Source organism: Lonchura striata, chromosome 5 (genome assembly GCF_050655825.1).
Source record: "Lonchura striata isolate lonStrDom1 chromosome 5, ASM5065582v1, whole genome shotgun sequence".
Classification (NCBI taxonomy): domain Eukaryota; kingdom Metazoa; phylum Chordata; class Aves; order Passeriformes; family Estrildidae; genus Lonchura; species Lonchura striata.
In genome coordinates this window covers 46,873,655-46,891,913 of record NC_140707.1, presented here as the reverse complement: position 1 = coordinate 46,891,913, position 18,259 = coordinate 46,873,655, and the positions used below count along the sequence as shown (strand labels likewise).

The 18,259-nt window shown below is 40.7% G+C and overlaps 2 protein-coding genes across 21 annotated transcripts in view; one reads left to right on the top strand and one right to left on the bottom strand.

The window, feature by feature from the left end:
* AP4S1 (adaptor related protein complex 4 subunit sigma 1) overlaps positions 1-12,688 on the bottom strand; it is a 28,553-nt gene extending 15,865 nt beyond the window's left edge. For 2 of the 14 annotated variants that reach the window (XM_077784054.2, XM_085580450.1), the window contains exons 1-6: positions 11,841-11,879; positions 9,984-10,259; positions 6,609-6,756; positions 4,719-4,919; positions 3,270-3,356; positions 2,135-2,203 (exon numbers count right to left, since the gene is read on the bottom strand). In XM_077784054.2, coding sequence (XP_077640180.1) covers positions 2,135-2,203; positions 3,270-3,356; positions 4,719-4,856 — 294 coding nt within the window. In that variant the 5' untranslated portion in view covers positions 4,857-4,919; positions 6,609-6,756; positions 9,984-10,259; positions 11,841-11,879. Of the gene's footprint in view, positions 1-2,134; positions 2,204-3,269; positions 3,357-4,718; positions 4,920-6,048; positions 6,104-6,608; positions 6,757-9,983; positions 10,260-11,194; positions 11,335-11,561; positions 11,702-11,840; positions 12,013-12,552 lie in introns of those variants that run through there. The other 12 variants (XM_085580446.1, XM_085580453.1, XM_085580445.1 and 9 more) reach the window with 10 other exon arrangements.
* Positions 11,978-18,259, top strand: part of STRN3 (striatin 3) — a 58,226-nt gene continuing 51,944 nt past the window's right edge. For 3 of the 7 annotated variants that reach the window (XM_085580442.1, XM_021539344.4, XM_021539345.4), the window contains exon 1: positions 11,987-12,416. In XM_085580442.1, the coding sequence (XP_085436568.1) occupies positions 12,105-12,416 (312 nt within the window). In that variant the 5' untranslated portion in view covers positions 11,987-12,104. Of the gene's footprint in view, positions 12,417-18,259 lie in introns of all 7 variants that reach the window. The other 4 variants (XM_021539342.4, XM_021539343.4, XM_085580441.1 and 1 more) reach the window with 4 other exon arrangements.

The window sequence follows — 18,259 nt, the reverse complement described above, 5'->3', positions numbered from 1 at the left end:
TCATGGTTTAAACCTGGTTTTAAGGGAGAGTAAAGCCGGTAAGGTTTTACTGGTAAAATTGCTACTACTTCTGTGGTCTAAAGACGATCTAAACTGGACTAGTTCTAGTCTATAGGCCTCTGTTGAGTGACTCTGCCATTCTTCAATTAGAAGTTTTTAATGCATCACAGAAATTGCATTTTAAGGGTCTGATCAGTGTAAGTTTTCTCAGCATTAAAAAGTAGTTGGGGATATTGGACTTCTGACCAGTATGCAGAATTTTTCTTGGGTAGCCATATAAAAGTGAAGGGGACTCAGAATTACAGCTCACAAACAATTCTGAAAGCTTTCCCCCTAATTCCATTAATGTTTTTCATACCTGCATTCAAGGTTTGTAAACTCCGTTAGATAAAAATAGAGTATGTGAGAAAGTTTAAAGCTCTCAAGTCTAAAAATAATAGATGACAAAATGTCCTTCTAGAGTGGGACACATGTTCTCTCCCAGAGTTCTGTCTCCACTGCCATCATCATAATTTGGGATTCTGCTAAAATTCTGCAAATCCTAAACAGTAATCTGTAAAAGTACAGATTTATACTTTCTTGCCCTGTGGTTACTGCCAGAAACCCCAGCTAGAATTAAGCCCTTGTCTTAGTGCTCTGCCATTTATTGTGTTATATGATATTAGAACCAGAACCATCAAATGTCATGAGGTTTCTTATAGCAACCCCCTTTTAGGTTCCTCCATCTCAAAACCAAAATGCTACAGATAACAAGAAAAATCCCTCTGATATGATGAACTCAGCAAATTTCCAACAGCTATCAGTGGTTGGGTTACATGTGTGGTCAAAGGATTTTATATATACTACATTTATATGTATAACTACATCTATTTTTGCTCTGCTTTAAAGGAATAAAATAAGAGAGGTGGTTGGCAACTGTTAGCTCAGTCAGACAAATAAGGTGTGACTAAATTTTATTGTGCATTTCTGTGCTGCCGAGATCTAATCCCATTCCTGGTTATCACTACTTAGGCTGGGACTACAGTCAGCAATTTTAAGAGAAATTCTGAACTCAGTGCAGTCAGAGAGTGATATACTTAGTACCAACAGTTTCCATGGGCTGGGGTGACAGCAGTTGAGATAAAAGCCTAAAAGATTTGCCAAACATCTAAATAGTGAAGGGTGCAGATGACTTTGTCATGCATGTCCTTGAATTCACAGAGGGAGCTCTGCCATGCTTGCTATGGTACTAGAACTGGGAAAGCAGTTTTAGACCCTGCATACTGATATCTTGTTTGTGCAGTTACCTGTGTAGTACCTCAAGTACATGGACTATAGAGGAAATACCCAGTCCTCTTTTCCAAGAGGGATATTCAACACATTTCTGAAACTTCTAACACATAACTAAAACTGTGCCAAAGTATGATTTCAGTAATTTTTTTTGTAACAAGATTATTACAAACCCTATATTAAATAGCAAATGTTCTAACCAGAACTGCAAAGCTGCATTTTCAAACTCTGTAAAAGCAAGCAAGCAAAAAAATCTCACCACCAAAAGGAACAGTGTTGTTTTAAATGGAGCCATGTCTGATGTTGAATCCGTAACAAAATTACTATCTCTATAATAGTTGTTTTATCAGATATCCACTGTTGCCTGACAACAATATGGGGAGTACAAGTACAGACTGGTTTTTGAGGTTTCTTTTGCTCTATTCCTCTAATCTTGTTCAGTGAGAGTGATGTCAGTTCCCTGCTTCATGCTGACACCATCTTAATCATGAATGAAGTTCATTTGGGGAATGTAATGCTATAAAGTGCATAAGAACTGCAAAGTAAAACCTCTTTATTTCTTTAAAACATATAAAATGCCCATGGTTAATTTAAGAGTGTATGACCCAAAGAAAACCCATAAGACCCATAAACCTGTCCTTTTCTAACAGAAATCTTTCTGGTATTCCTTGTCTGATAATTTATAACCCATGTAGACTTTTACTTCTCTGAAAAATCAGCTCATACTGCCTTTCCCCACAGTGATCATATTGATCAAAATTCTAAAATATTATTTTTCTTATTTGATTTATTCTCTGAAATGACACTTCCACCAAAGTTTTGAAAGAGAAAAAATGTTTCTTAACAGATTCAGCATCTCACTCACCACTCTGCTGAAGTATTTGTCCAAAACTTCTACAAAATTATGAATTAGTTCATATACTGCTATCTCATTCTGAAATGAAAAACAACAGAATATTAAATGAATATCTAGAAAATGTAATAGTATTCCTTGTGTTAATTCAGTTTTTGGTGACTGAAAAGCCACTAGACAGTAGAGTAAGCCCTCTGCTCAGGCCATGTAGTCCCCCAGCTGAGGTGCCGAGAGCTGGGCGGTGCTCAGGGCAGAAGCTCCAGGCTGGCCACAGAGAGCAGCTCTGAACAGCCAATGGCTTCTCTCCCTCGTGCTGCTGCCATCCACTGCAGTCCTTGTTCCACCCCTCCCAGCTCACTCTATGGACACACACAGCTAACTAGGTTAAGCTTACCCATGCTGAGGTCACACCAGCCAGCTGCAGCACAGATCTAGCCTCTGCTGGGCAATTTCTGTAGCAAAGCCAAAATAATTTGTCCCAAATTGCCTGCCATGATAACCCTGACTTGAAGATATTGTGCTAGGCAGCAGCTACCTTCCACACCACCCTGTTAAGGTCTCCAACAGCAAGTGCTGAATTAACTTCTGAGAACCAGTTATCAGTGCAAACACAAAGGCCTCCCAGGTGCAACCTGAACATATTGAAATAGCAGTACTTGTAAGCTTTCAGATACCTTTCTTATATTTCCCTTTGAAAAATAAAATAAATTGGCATCTTTATAGCTGACAGTATAGAATTTTTTCTTTGGCCAAGGACATTAAAAACAGAGAGAAGTCACCACAGATTAGACAGCTGACCTGTGTAATACTAATATTTGTTGAGAAACCCTACCTCACATAAATTAGTGTAGAATCAGTACAAGGCTCAGGAAGACTACCTCATGGTAACAGTTCATTCTACTGTTAAAGACCAAAGTCAAGCATAGCACACTTGCTTTTATATCTCTCTTCACAGAAATAAAAATAAATTGGCGGGAGGGGATTTGTTTGTTTGGCTTAGGTTTTTTTTTGGTTTTTTTGTTTTTTTTAATGACTCCTTGAAATTCTCTTACTGCTGTTGAAAAATTGCATACTGGAAGAAGACTTGAGCTCTAGCCTGTGATAATCACTAAAGATGTTCATTGCAAGAGGGTATATAATTTCTTACCTCTGTCTGGTCGATGCCAACAACTATGAAAAGGGCTGCATACTGTCGGTACACCAGCTTGAAGTCCTTATACTCAACAAAAGAGCACTAGGCAGAAGCAAAATGATTCAATTATAGCTGCTGCCATTTAAGCACACAACAGAATAAAGCACATTGCTCAAAGGACCTGAGCTTTCAGGTTTGTAAGACCCACAGTGAACATGAACTTGCCAAGATTCATCAATTTTAACTTGAAAGAAATTTCGTACAGTAACTGTTACACCACACCTTTCATCTGGCAGAAAGCATGCCACCAATTTTTAAATGGAAAAACTGAAACATGTAGAGCTGAAGTGACTTGTCTGGGGTTATAAAGGCATCCAGTATTTTACCATAATTTTCATGTGCAAGCCCTCTCAAAAAAAGACCTTGAGATAATTTTCCTATTTAAACAAATGACCAATGTTTTAATGTAAAAATTAAAAATATTAGACTTTCAGGCCCAGTGGCGAATTAACATGTCTTTCCCAAAGGGAGAGAGCCAGGAGATGGCGCCGTTTCACGACGCTAGAGGATTCGCCGCCACCTTTTCTTTCAGCGTCATTTCGCTCGGTGCCCGAAATGGCAGCGGCAGCGCCCGCAGCTCCTGCGCTCCGAAATGCCCTGGCAGGAGCAGCACGAAGATGTTCCTTTCTTTAGCCACTGTCAAAGCTGCGAACTGAGGGACTTGGAAGAAATGCTATTTTTATTGAGGTTTCCTAGAAGGAAGTATGTGAGGAGTGCTGTGCAAGAACACGCATCATTAATGAAAAGAAGCTGACTTCAGAACACAAACCAACAAACTTCATTCACTGCCAAGTCACATTTTTCTCCTCTAATTCAAGGCAATATGCAAAAGTTTGGTGCTTTTCTTAAAGAACCAACAATTTTATTAAGAGAGCAATGAAAATCTCAACTTTCATCCAAAAAATTTTTCAACTTCGATGTTTTCTGACTTTCTTGCAGAACATATAAACACTTCTTTTGAATAAAGAAGTCTAATACAGAGGCCTAAAAATTTGTGTTTCCAAACTCCCCTGTGCTTTAGATAATGTTTTCATAGTTTGGAATCCTCTACCCTAAGTTTAAATTTGGAGCTGTCAGTACTCTGCCTTCTACCTTCTGGCAAAACAGTAATATCTCAGTAAAACCAGTAATAACAGTAATAAAAATGAGTTTTTCATGACTTCTGGGCTTCTTCAAACAAAGAAGAGGAATCTATCATGACAGTGATAACTCCAAAATCTCTGTAAGCCTCAGAAAAACATATTTATTCAATACAGGATAACAGTTCAACTGATTGAACCTACAATCTAGAAACTCAATCTTTTATATCGTGGGTACAAATGAGATAATGACCTGCAATAGACACTGACAGGTTTCAGAATTATCAATAGGAAAGATGTGAGATGTGGATAAAATAAAACCTACCTCATCCTTTGAACGGGAGAGACAGCTTTTGATTACTTCAGCTTCCAGCATTGCCCGTTTATTAATTTCTACATGCTCATAATACCTGGACAGTCTTGTTTGACCTTGTTTGTTAACCATAAGAAAAAATTTTATCATTTCTTTTTTGTTGATTTTAGTGGTAGATTTCAATTTTGGGTGCAGGAATCAGGCAAAGTATTTCTGTGAGCAGAAAAAAAAAAATAAAAAGAGTAGTAATATATAGAAATGAAGACTTCCTAAAAGCTATCCACTCCAGGTATGCATATATTTATGACTGAGTTTCTTGCCAAAACATACGACATTGAAAAAAAAAATCTGAAACCTTTTGCACACATCCCATGGAGAAACTCCCTTTCCCCCCCACACAACTATTCACAAACTATCTAGTAAATAACAGCTTTCACATTTGAAATTTTCACATTTCAATCAAATAACTTTTTGACAGGACTTGGGAAATTGGGGGAGTAAATAATTACTTTTTCATAACCATAAATCTATTCACTATTTTCTTCCTGCATGCTAACTGGTTTGCTAACATCAGAAATTTGCCCTATACCAAACCACACTAATACAGTTCCTAAGTAAAAATTTCCCATAAGCTCTTCCCCCCCCCGCCCCGCCCCCCGACTTGTTTTTACCAATTACATTCATACCATTGCCATATCAAATTGAATGGAGAGATGACAAAGAAAATGCATGGGCCACAACATATGATCATTTCTTTAATGCAGAATGAGAGACTCCTAAATAATTGGGTAGCTGCAGTATCTATATCTTGAGCTGGAGCAAGAGCTATTGAAATCCATCTTCTCCTGTCTGATTTCCACACTGATGCAAAATGTAAATTCTGTACTTAATGAAAACTAAGTGTGGGTTTTCAATAGCTAAAGAGAAATTGGTTCACATTAATAACTCAAAAGAGCTTCATATCAATATAAATAAATATTAAACCACCCAACATCACTGAAATATAGCTGTAAAATATAAATATACCACATGCAATGTACAGTAAAAAAAAAGTATTAAAAAGAGCACAGCATATGCCAGAATCTGCTTCCTAAACAATTGACATCTCTAATGTTTTGAAAAGCATGAAAAGAGAGTAAGCTGCAGATGTAATTTTTTGAAATAGAAGTTCTGGGTTATTTTCTTTAATGCCTGAGAACAGTCACGGTAATGTTTTCCATCTGACTTTCTATTTGCATCCCAGATTTATTGGCCCAAATAATGTTGAGGTTTGTGCACTGGAAATACAACTACTGCAAAAGTTATTCCTTTTTTTTTCCAGTTCTTAAGAGCTGGTCCTTACCTGGTGCATCTTAGGTCTCACAGCTTCTGTGACAAAGTTTAAACAGAAAAAACCTATCAGGAATCCACAAAACAATACAGTGTAGCTCTTTGAGTAAAAACAGTGTATCTTAATGCAGAAAAGCAACAGGGGAAAAAATACAAGCAAGCTCCATAGGTGCTGCATCATATTACTAGCAACTTGAATAAACTGGCTATACACCATCCATGGGTGACAAATCTTTCATGACAGTGATGCAACAAGTCCCAATATATTGTGCTGACATTAATTATTGTTTACTTCAGATTCACAGTGGTCACTGTTTTCTGAAAAGCCACCTCTTTTACCATCACATGGATCTCATGAAAATGACCCTCTTTTTCTCAGTGTACTGTGGTTTACTCTATCTACAAAGAAGTTTAGATTTTCAGATGTGACAGATGTGATTTCAAATGTATTTTTACTTATTTGACTTGATACTGAGAATTCATTCTTAGTTGAGTGACACATAGTTAGTTCAGGATCAGTCCTCAAGATAACAGAATCTATTTGGAATCATGACAATCTCAGAGCTTTCTCACCTCCTCCAGGCATGTGAAGCCTCTTCAGGAACACACTTCTTCTGTGTCACTCCGACAGCAGAGTCGTGGATGCTGGTCACTGCTGCTACCGCAGTGCACGCGGCTGGTGCACTGCACCCAGGGCTTCTGAATCAGCACCAGTTTGTCTCTGAGGAAGAATGAACCATGTCATTGAGACAAAAAAAGGCTCAGATAGAAATGTATGATGGGATCTTCACTGCTGGAGGCAAGTAGACTGACATTGATGACTAAATGGGAGACTGCCATCTACAATCTTTTCCCCCCCCCCCACATTGTATTTTGAATTGCTGCCTGAAGTTAGAATTGCAATAAGATGTCTTAATATTTTTAAGCATAAAGTTGAAATACTAAGATGATGTAGTCAGTTTTTGATAAAAACCTTCCAAGAAGGACAAGGATGAACAGCTCCTTCCAGCTCAGAAGGAAGTCCCCTAGCAAGAGCCAACCTCATGACAGAAGGAACCTCAAACTTTAAAGCTGCTTAAGAAGGAGCTGTGGCATGAAAGAGAAACAATCCAAGAAATGCTGCCCATTGTTTTAAGCAAGCTCAGACACAGGAGACCAACTGAAAAAGACATCTGTCCATGCTAAAAAGATAATAACAGTGGTGTAGACAGCTTTTCTTTTTTCATCTGAATTTTACACTTCATCTTTATGTTTGGTGCTGCTGAAACAAGAATTAATGGTACTCTGTTTTGATCCAAGCTATTTTAATAATTTAGTCATAAATGGTACCAAGGGCTTGAGAACAGGAAGACAGGGAGAACACTACAACTACCCCAAGAGCACTGACAGAGCTGTTGTACTTTGAGTTACTGTTGAGCAATACGTAACAGCAAAACACATGACAAATTCATATGTGTGATCCTATTGCAGGATTGGCCCCTAATCCTAATTATTCCTTTATTACCCTAATCTTTGTACATGGTTAATCCCTTTCTGATATTGTGACTATTTTATCTGCATGTATCCTTATGAATGGCCTGGATTGTTTTACAGATGAAAATATTAAGACCAGAATGGTTTTTTTTAGAATCTGCACAAATGGTCTTATCCAGAATAGATTAAAAAAAGAAAAAAACGAATAAGGTTGTAACAGAGGTAGAACCATAGTAGCACTCAAAAGTGTTATCTGTAATTTATGAGACAATTATTCACAGGATTAGAAAACATTATCAACAGCTTTTGAACCTGTAGGAAAGAGGTCCACTCTTTCTGTAGCCATTTCTGTATTTTCCCACCAGCCCCAAAGATAGCTTTCAAGAAATTTTGTTCATATAAATGGCAGCAAAAGCACACAGTTTTGTGCAGAAAAAGTGGAATAAATTAACAAGTTCGAATAATAACTTAGTAAAAATTTACTTAAAAAGTAAGCAAGCATAGATGACTTCGAGAATAATGCTAGTGTTAAAAAAATCTTAAGGGTTTCTTTATTTCATTTAGAACTAATTCTGAAAAAAATCCCTTGTAGTAGTAAAAGCATTTGCTTGCACAATTTAGGCAGAAAAGGGAAATGACTGAGTTTTGTTTCTAACAAACAAAATTTATTTCTTCTCTTTTCATCTTGGCTTTCAGATATAGAAAACACGTTAAAATGAGTTTTGCGTATTTAGGATGTACAGAAGCCTGTGAAGTATAATAAACAAACAAAAGCATATCTGTGCATGTTGATGCATAAAGAAACCCCATTTCTTCAAGTTCTTTATAATTGAGAAGCTACCTTTTAAGATCAATAATCAGTACTCCACTTAAAAGCCAGCTACCTTTCCTCTGGTACAACTCTTACATGTTTTTCTGAGCATTCTCATGCACATGTCTGCGTGTACCCATGCACACACACAGAGATTACGATGCTTTTATACATGCAGAATCAAATGGTTCAAGGGAATTGGTGACAAGATGCAAGCCTTTCATATCTCTGCCATTATTTTGCTCATTTTAGTAATGAAAAGACATTACTATCTGAAGGCTGTTTGTCAGAAATGAATAGGCTCTCTCATTTCAGGTCACTGGACAACTATCTGCATTACAAATGCGCTTAGGAACTGAAGATTGGAGGAGACTATTGAGATCCTGATGGACTGTCAAGTCCAACTCTCTCCATCCCAGTCAACCATGCGTTAGAAATTTTGTCCAGAACAGCCTATGGTATAAGCTTCCTTGCATGTCCTGCATACCCAATCTACAAAACACCTGTGGAACTCTATCACTGAATAAAGATTCCCTGTAAACAAAAACCTCAGAAGGTATCGCTTGGGGAAGATGTAACAAGTCTGGAAACTGCAAACTTTCCTTCAAAAGAAATTACCTTCTGGAGTGACTAAGTAGCACTCTACTTCCCTTACAAAATACATCTTCTGTAAAGATAATTTGGCATGCATGCAGATGACATACAGTTTTACTACTGAGATTTAAATATGAGCTGTTACAGTGTGTTAGATGTCACCCTCATTAAAGTATCTCTTGCAGATAAGTATCTATGAGAGAAAATTCATATCATGATTGGCCTGTGTGACTCACACTGCAAGGCTGACATGGTTCTGGAGCTGCATGACCACATGAGACACCTCAAAGTAACTTGTCCCTGTTTGAGTGACACTCCTTTTCAGATAACAGCTGAGACCTCACAGAGAGACAAAGCCTGTAATACCTGTTCTGCAGATAAAAAGATCTTAAGTCTCCCCATGAGGCCAACCCAGCTGATTCTACATGCAGTAAGATAAAGCATATCTTAAATATAATTTTAATTATTCCTCTGGTATAGATATAAACACTGAATTTAGTTTTTCACAGATTTCACCAATATTTATACATAATCTGACACAAAAAAAAAACCAAAAAAACAAAACCACAACCTAAGTTTGAATTGTACTTGCAGTACAGCTGCAATTCAAATTAGACATCTCTCAAACTAAAACCACTCCAGTCAATGTCTACAGATTTAGAAGTATTTTAGTTATTTCAGCCTAAGAAAGGTTTGCAACATTCTAGGGCTCTTAGCTAGAATGTAAGAGATAAAATCTCACAAAAATGGCATGACTACACATTTACAGAACTGCTTCACCAAGTAAAAATAAATGTTAAATAGAACTATAGGCAAATAATTATTTTGCTCTGTAGGTAAATAATGTACTTCCCTGTCCAACTCTAAACAAGTTGATTTTCTGGATGCAGAGATCTAATGGCACTTTATGTGTGCATGAAATGTAGAATCATCAGAAGTCAGAATAATCTGACTTAGAAGGGACCGCCACAGATCATTGGAGTCCAGCTCCTGGCCCTGCACAGAAAATCCTGAGTCACATCCTGTGCCCCAGAGTATTGTCCAAAAGCTTCTTGAACTCTGTCACTCACCCAGCTTAGTGCTGTGACCACTGCCCTGGAGAGACTGTTCTGGTGCCCAACCACCACCCTCTGGGTGAAGAATCCCACCTAAGCCTCCCCTGGCACAGCTTCAGGCCATTCCCTCAGGTCCTTCAGGTCCTGTCACTGGGCACCAGAGATGAGAGATCAGTGCTTGCCTCTCCTCTTCCCCTCACGAGGAAATTGTTGACTGCAATGAGGTGTCCTCTCAGACTCTTCCAGGCTGAACAGATCAAATGACCTCAGCCACTCCCCATATGCCTTCCCCTAGAATTAAAACATTAATGAAAATTTTAAAATGGCTAAATAATAAAGGCATGAAGCACAAGGAGGTGTAACAAAAGGAACAAGTATTTTAAAAATATTTGTTTATTGAGCTTCTTATAGATTTATTGCACAAAACCATGTAGCAAATTAAGACCACACACATAATCAGAACCCTTGGTCTTCCTACTTCTGTTCTGTCAGTGGACAAGGCTTTAATAAAACCACATACTATTTTAAACATTACCAGTAAAAGTAATTTTTGCAGTCTTGTTTATTACTGTGCCCACAAAAATTCATCAAAAAGATGGAACAAGTATGTCTGTGTGGCTTTAAAATAAAACACTGTGTTCAATTTCAGGACAGGGATTTTTTTTTAAAAGCAACCTTAATTATCTAGGGAAGTCGAGGGAGGAAGGAAAGAATAAAAACGTTTTCCTTTGCTGTTATCAATATGCTGGCTGCATATAGTAACGGAATTAAACTGTAATAACTCCCGTATAGTCAGGAATGAGGAATGTCCTGAAAAACTGCAGCTAAACAAAAGGTTAAACTAATTATGAGCTAAGTCTCAGTTTTTAATAATGATTAGGTAACTGTCAGTAGACAATGAAAAGAAATCAACTGAGGTGGAAAGGAGCTGGATTTAGATTGACTAATCAGTATGGAATCAGGAAGAATGGACAATGACATTTTAGTAGGAAATGATTTAATGGAGAAGAAAGGAAGAACTGGATGAACTAACTGAAGCATCAATACATACCTAAGGAGAGATTGGTAAAGAAAGGAAACACCAGTACGGAGACAAACAGTATTTTTTTCCAGTAATTAACAGAATTCCAGGTCTGTAAAGAACTGACCTTTTTTAGGAAACTACCCCTCTAGTGAATGAGTACAGCATGTAAAAATTTTGAAGAGAGGGAAAACCAAAGACCTACCTTACTTAAAATGGGTGACCTATGGAAATAGGATGTGATGGTAATTTTTAAGTATTATGTTTCAGAGCAGTATTTTGCAATCGAAGCAATTTCACCATATTCAAACTACAGCCTCAAACACATTGCTATCGCTGATAAAACCGAGCCAGATAAAACAGACCAGGAATTTCTTGCAAAACCGTCCTCGCGTGGAAGAGTTCAGAACAGCGAAAATGGTGCACTCTTCCTCCTCAAGGGGAGAATACATTGCACACATCACAACCGAGGTATCATGAAGATGACCAGAGACTAGCCAGCTTCCAGAAACACACCGTAAATTTAATACATCTATTCTAAACCACCTCCTTGTAGGGCAAACTCAGCGCACCATTAAACCGCGCAGAGTCTCAAAAGCCGAAGTGTGGGACCCGCGCTGCGCTGGCTGCGCGTCCCTTTGCGACGCAGGCCCGGCCTGGCCGCATTCCCGCCGACTCTTCCCAGGCGTTCGGCACTCCCGAGCGGCGGGGCGCGCCTCGCCTCGCCGCCGCTTCCGAGCGTCACCCGGAGCCGACGGGGACCCAGGGCCGGCCGGCCGGGGCGAGGCGGCCCCGCCGCGGGCAGCGCCGCGGGCCCGGGCCCGTCCCGCTCCCCCGGGCGCGGCGCTCACCTCCCTCCGCGCAGGCGCGTCGGCCGCGGTTTCCCGGCAGGCGCCGCTCGCTCCCCGCCCGGCCGGTGGGAGGGTGGGAGGGCCGCGGGGCTGTAATGGCGGCTGGCGGCGGCTCCGCGCTGCGCTGACACCCGCACCCGCTCGGCGCAGCCACCCCGCCCGGCCCGCCCCCTCCTCCCCGCCCCAGCCAGCGCCGCTCGCCCCCTCCCCGGCCCCTGCTCCTGGCCCCCGCCGCGGGACGAGGAGGAGGGCTCCCCGCAGACAATGGACGAGCACCCAGGAGCCGGAGGAGGCGGTGGGATGGCGGCCGCCCCGAGACCGCAGCAGCCGCCGCCGCAGGCGGGTGGGAACATGAACCTGCAGTCGGGTGGGGGCTGCGTGGGGGCCGGAGCTGGCGGAGGAGGGCAACAGCCCCAGGGCCCCGCGGCCCCGGCCGGCCAGGAGGCGGCGGGCCCCGCCGAGCTGTCCCGGCCCCAGCACTACACCATCCCGGGGATCCTGCACTACATCCAGCACGAGTGGGCCCGCTTCGAGATGGAGAGGGCGCACTGGGAGGTGGAGCGGGCCGAGCTCCAGGTACGGGGGGCGAGGGCGATCTGGGGCCGGGCCGGGCGGCTCCGGGGGCCGGGCCGCGCGCGGCGTGCGGGGGCAGCGCTGCCTGGGCGAGCGGGGCCCGCGGGGCCGAGCCGGTCGCCGTGGCTGGGGACGGTACCTGGGTGAGTCCGGCGGGCAGAGCGGCGGCACCGGCGGAGGCCCGAGCCGGGCTCCCTCCCCGGGGCAGCCATTTTGGTTTGTAGCATGGCGCCCGCCCGGCTCCGGAGCGGCCCCGGCCCCGCAGGCCGCTCGCCCGGAGCCGCGGCGCGGGGCCCGGAGCGCGGCCCGGGGAGGGCGGGCGGGCCCCGCGCGGCGCTGGGCTGGGACCTCCGCCCCGCCGGCGGCGCGAGCTGCGCTGCGCCTTGACAGCTGCGGCCGGCTCCCGCAGCACAATGACTCCGGGGCTCCTCGGCCCCGTGCGGTACCGACAGCAGGAGCCTCCGGGCCTGGGAGGGAGGACTGACGCCTCCCTGCCGCTCAGCGAGCTCTGGCTTTGGAGGGAAAAGAGGGAGTTAGGAGGCGGCCCTGCCTCCCGGGCAAGGGCAGGACGAGGAAAAGGAGCTCAGGTAAATCGTAAGTAAAAGACTTAGCCAGGCATGCAATTAGAGACAGGTCGAATCTGATCTCTCTTTCTTTCGGACTCGCTTCTTTGGAGATTTCATATCGGAGAAGAGCGAGGAATCGATAAGTCTGCAGTGTGGTCATTTCAGTATACAGAAAAATACCGGCTTCGTTTCGGGAACGGAAACTGAAGAACTTTTCAGGATAGACAGCAAATGTTGGAGTTGCCACATATATTTCTTCCCCCTAATGTTTCTTTTAGTAATAGGATAATTTTACTAATTATTTTTGCAAGTAGGAAAAAAAATCATGCCTAGACTATTACCAGTTTATGAACAGATTGCAAAATCCACTGAATGGGAGGTATCCACACAGGAGCCGTTATATTTTTATAGGACAGAAATGTACATAATAAAAATGTAAAAAAGTATTAGCAGACTTCATTGCTTCCAAAAAATTTTTTGTGATTTTTGTACTGAGTGAATTAGTTTATGGTCTTGAAGTAGTGGTCCATCAAATTGCACTGCAACAGCAGCCGGCGTTTGCAAAGCATTTGCTTTTGCATTTCAGGACCAAGAAGTATATCTGAACCTGGGCAATTCTTTAGGAACTTCTTGGCTCTATAGTAAGCATGTATTTGGCACTATTACAGTTACAACTGTAATTAAGAAATAATTAAGACCCAAAACCACCAAGAGAAACAATTGAAGAGACTTTACTGTTTCTATCACTTAACTTCAAGTCTTACCATTTTAAACCTTGTGAAATGGCTGAATTTAAAATCCACGGTGAACATGGGTGGGTGTTTTTAGTGGAGAGCAATTGGCCGTTTCTCCTGTTTTCTCTAGCGTCTCAGTGATATATTATTACGTTTATAAATAAGTTGTGTAGTGTTATTCATTACCAGACAAAACTGCCTTGAAATATTTGTTTTAGGTATGGGCTTGTTTAAAATGAGGTACTGCTGTACCCTAACATGAAGAGTACTCCGGAGAGTTGAAAAGTTGTGTCTGACCGATTTAGTGCTTCCCTGAACTCACGTTGCCTCTGGACTCCCTAATGCACTCTTAGCCAAATCTGCTGCTTTTTGTTTGTGGTTGCTGTTTGTTGTACATGGCCATACAATTCTTCTGCATGTCTGTGGAGGCATGGTAGCAGTTCTGACCATGATGTATGTGTGGGTTTACATATATGTGCAAATGTAATGGGACTGAGACAGCAGAGTTGCTGCACAGTGCCTATGCACAAGGTTGTTTTTGGTTGATTTTTTTTTTTAACTTCGGAAGCCCAGCGTTGAAGAGCGGGAGGATTACCCTTGGATTTTAGGTCTTAGCCTATGCAATAGTGAAGACTGATACAGGAATGTGTTGTGAATATTTTTTGGACATAGATATTGCTAGGTCCGTGGGATTTTTGGTTTATTCTGCAACTTAATTTGTGAAGTAATAGCATATTTTGTGGCCAGTAAAACTGTAATAGTTTGGACCCCAAACAACAGTTTTGTCCCTTGAAGCTAAGGAGAATGTTAATCATATGTCAAATGTGAGCTTTTTGATGATAGAGGCCTCCTGGGTTGAAAGCAAGACAGGAATTCCATAGCATGACAATAGATAATTTATGTGGAAGTGGGTGTTGGATGATTTAGCTGCAACTCTCCTGATGCAGGTAATTTCATTCTTATTTCTTCATTCTTTCAAGATGACAGTAAACTCTATAAACGGTGCTTCTCAGTGCTGGCCATTGCAAGTTCTTTATAACTTTGCTAATGATGTTTTATAAAAAGCATGGAAAAAGAAAATGACCTAGCAATATGTGTGATTTCATTTATGTGTTCTGAATAGAAGAATTTATTATTACGAAGAAGAAGATACTTTCTTATCTGTGGTATGAAGTGTTGGGCCTCCTGTGTGGTTTGCCCACCCCCCCCCCCCCCCCTTTCTTTACATGTGTCGTTCAAGTGACTGGAGGAATTGGCACTCCTACTAGGAGTGCTCTTTTCATAGAGGGGCGATAGTGATGGGAGAGAGGATCTGCAGTAATAGTTTATTCTTTCTGGGTTCTTGTAATGACTTTTTTTGTTGTTGTTGTTGTTCCACCTATGGGAACAACAACAATAAATAAATAAAATAAAGCACGTGGTACTTCATTGGGTTGGGGTTTATGCCATGGCTGTAATGACTGACAGAGGGTCTCAAGCCTTTTGGATTTGAAGTCTTCTATTGGTATATAGAGACATACATTTACATCAGACTTTGAATCTAAAATGTTAATAGCTTTATGCTATCTTGCCAACTTTTCAGGTGCATGCTGTTCTGCTTGTTTGCAGAAGTGAAGCAGCATAATCATTAGACAAAGATGTGTGCAAATCAGTATCAAGTACAGAAATGTCAAATATCAGGAGTGCAGTACTTGAAACATAGTACACTTCTTTCCTTTCTCTTGTAATACTGGCTGCTGCAGTGACTTCTCAGGCTTTCACTGGTTGCTGTATTGAAAATAAGCTGTCTGGCCTTGTGCAGTATCTTCTTCACTGCAAGTAATGGACACTATCTGTTCACTATTTAGTGAACTGAAAGATTTTCATTGTAGCAATGTAACTTTGATCTGCCAGTCTAATGACCTTGATGTTGGTCAATAATGACCAGCTGTTATGCTGAGATAAATGGTCTTAGAGGAGTTACAGCAAGTCCATATTGAATGTTATGTATTTGTTAGAAATAACCGTTTGTTCAAGATGATAAGTGGCCCAAAGTATCCTAAAAGAAAAAGAAACTTGGATGGGAAAATGCTGTAGAGAGGCACAGAAACTCTTAAGGAAGATAAAGTTGTGTCAGAAAAGGAGTATCATAGGAAAGCTTGAAACTTTGGGAGATCCACTTTCTTATGGAGCTTGCAGGCTGATAATGCTTGTCTGGAATCGAAGTCTCAGTTGTGCAGTTTATTCGGGTTTTCTGAACTAGATGAAAACTAGATTGAATATTCTCTGATACTTCAGAATCACACAAAAATATGTTGGGAGAGAATTGCCAATAGATGTTACTTCCACATGCTTTAATGAATAGGTAGAATAATTAAGAAACAAACACTCAGAACAGAATATATGCAGTTTTGTTTTACTCATTATACAGCCTCTCAGGTAATTTAAGTGTGCATAAAGGTACTTTGAGTGTTAATACATTTTTTTGTCATATCACCTTTCCTAGTGCACAACTGAAGTTCCTAGTTTATCTTATTTTACAACTGCTTTTTTTCCATAGTTCCTAATATTCTTTATTTAGGTGTTTAAAAGTCCCAGACCACCAAAACCTGTAGATTTCAGATTTTACTTGCATGCCTCCCCGCTTCCCTTTCTGCTGGGAATGACGGAACAGACTAATTGAAGAAATTTTATACAGCATGTTCTTTATAAAAGAAATGTATCTTCAGATAACATGTAAAAGTGTTGATATCATGAACAAAATGAGATCATGTTCAGAGTGTATATACAGTCATGCTGTACTTCAGCATTTCCAAAGCATAGCAAGAATCAATAGTTGAAATACTTACCTGTATGTTCCTTGTTTTAGGTTTTTACAGGTTTGAAGGAGGGATGAGGATAATGTTGGGAATGTTTATCTCTTAAATTTGGAGGAACAATTATTTCTTTTCATAATAGTCTTTGCCTTGCGTTTGGCTTGTAAAAAATTTGTTTTGATGATAAATTGCAAGTAGAAGTGGTTATGAGGGTTATAGAATGGTTGTTAGTTTGTTGGCCACAATCTGTGTCTCAGCAACTAGGGGTCATACAGTAAAAATTAGTATTTAATAAAAAACCCTGGCTTTTCAGGAATTAGTGGCATTTTGTGCAGGGGACTGTTGTAAATGCAAACATTTTTTTGGGTCAGAGAGTGTTTGGATAAATTCATGGAAGGAAATTTCTTGTGGGTGTCTAAAAGATACTGTCTTTTTGATTTACAACTGTTCTGAGATTTGAAATGTTTTGTGACATTTATTCTTTTGTTTTTATGCTAGTCCTGTGAAACTGCCTGTTAGCCCGTGGTTACAAGTGGCATACTGAGGCTGGGGGTCTATGGGTCTGACTAGGCAAGCTGTTCTTTATATTCTCTTGACCAATAAGGTAGCTTTGAAATGGAGTCATACAGCAGTTTGAGCTTGAAGGAACGTTAAAGATCATATGGTTCTAACTTCTCTGCTATGTGCAGGAAAATAATTTGATTTGATTGTTTGACAGTATATTTAGTTTCACTGTTTTGATGCTGTTTCAATACTGTTTTTCCTCAAAAACAAACCCCGATTGATATCCTGGGTATTCATTGTGATACAACATGCAAAGTTAAGGCAGGAAATTCAGATGCTTCTGTTGTGAAATGCATAGTGTCTTTTAACCACATGATTGTTTATCAATTGCATTCTAGATAGTTGGAATATGATAAATTAATAAGCTGCTATTTCATTGGATCTTACAGGTGAATCTGTATTTATTATGAAATTAGCTTAACTAAATCGAAATCGATCCTTAAAAAAACCCCAAGGGATACTAGATCAACACTTGACTGAAAATAAAATTAAGTAGGTAGTAAGAAGTTGCTCGGCATTCTTGTCTGTGATAGTTGTAAATGCCACAAGGTGTGTGGGTAATGCATGCTTCAGAACTGTCTAACTTCTGTTTGAGCAAACTGTTCAGGTGCTTGCTGTAGCAGGTGTGCAGGTGTGCATTGTGGTCCAGATAACTAATGTTTACATTATAAAATATTTGAGTGCTTAATACCTTTTTTGTAATGACATTTTTTTCTGTATAAAATAGCATACATATAAGAAGTTAAAACCCAGAAGCTTCTGTTCATTAATCATTTTTCTAAGGTAATGGTGAAAACAGCTATGTTATTTATGGAGTTAAGTTTCCTTTTAAGTTTAAAGCACTGAATTGAGAGTTCTGTGTATTTTGAGTAGAGGACAATTAGACTTAATCAAGGGTTTCCCTACTGTGGCTTCCATAGCTGTTTAGTCAACTGCATTAACAGGCACAGCATTTCTTGGTAAAACTTCAGGTGCCTGTCCCTGAAGTTTGGAAGTCTGTTCTTCTGTGTGTTTGGGTAAATACTGTCTTTCTTCATAGGCCTCTTGGCAAGACTTCCAAATTAAAGTGTCCGGAGATGCTTTGTTTGTGTATATGGATAGCCTCATTCTTCCCATTTTATTTTTGATTTAGACCTTCAACATTTCTATAAAATGTTCTTTCAGTATTCACCTCATGGAGGCGAAAC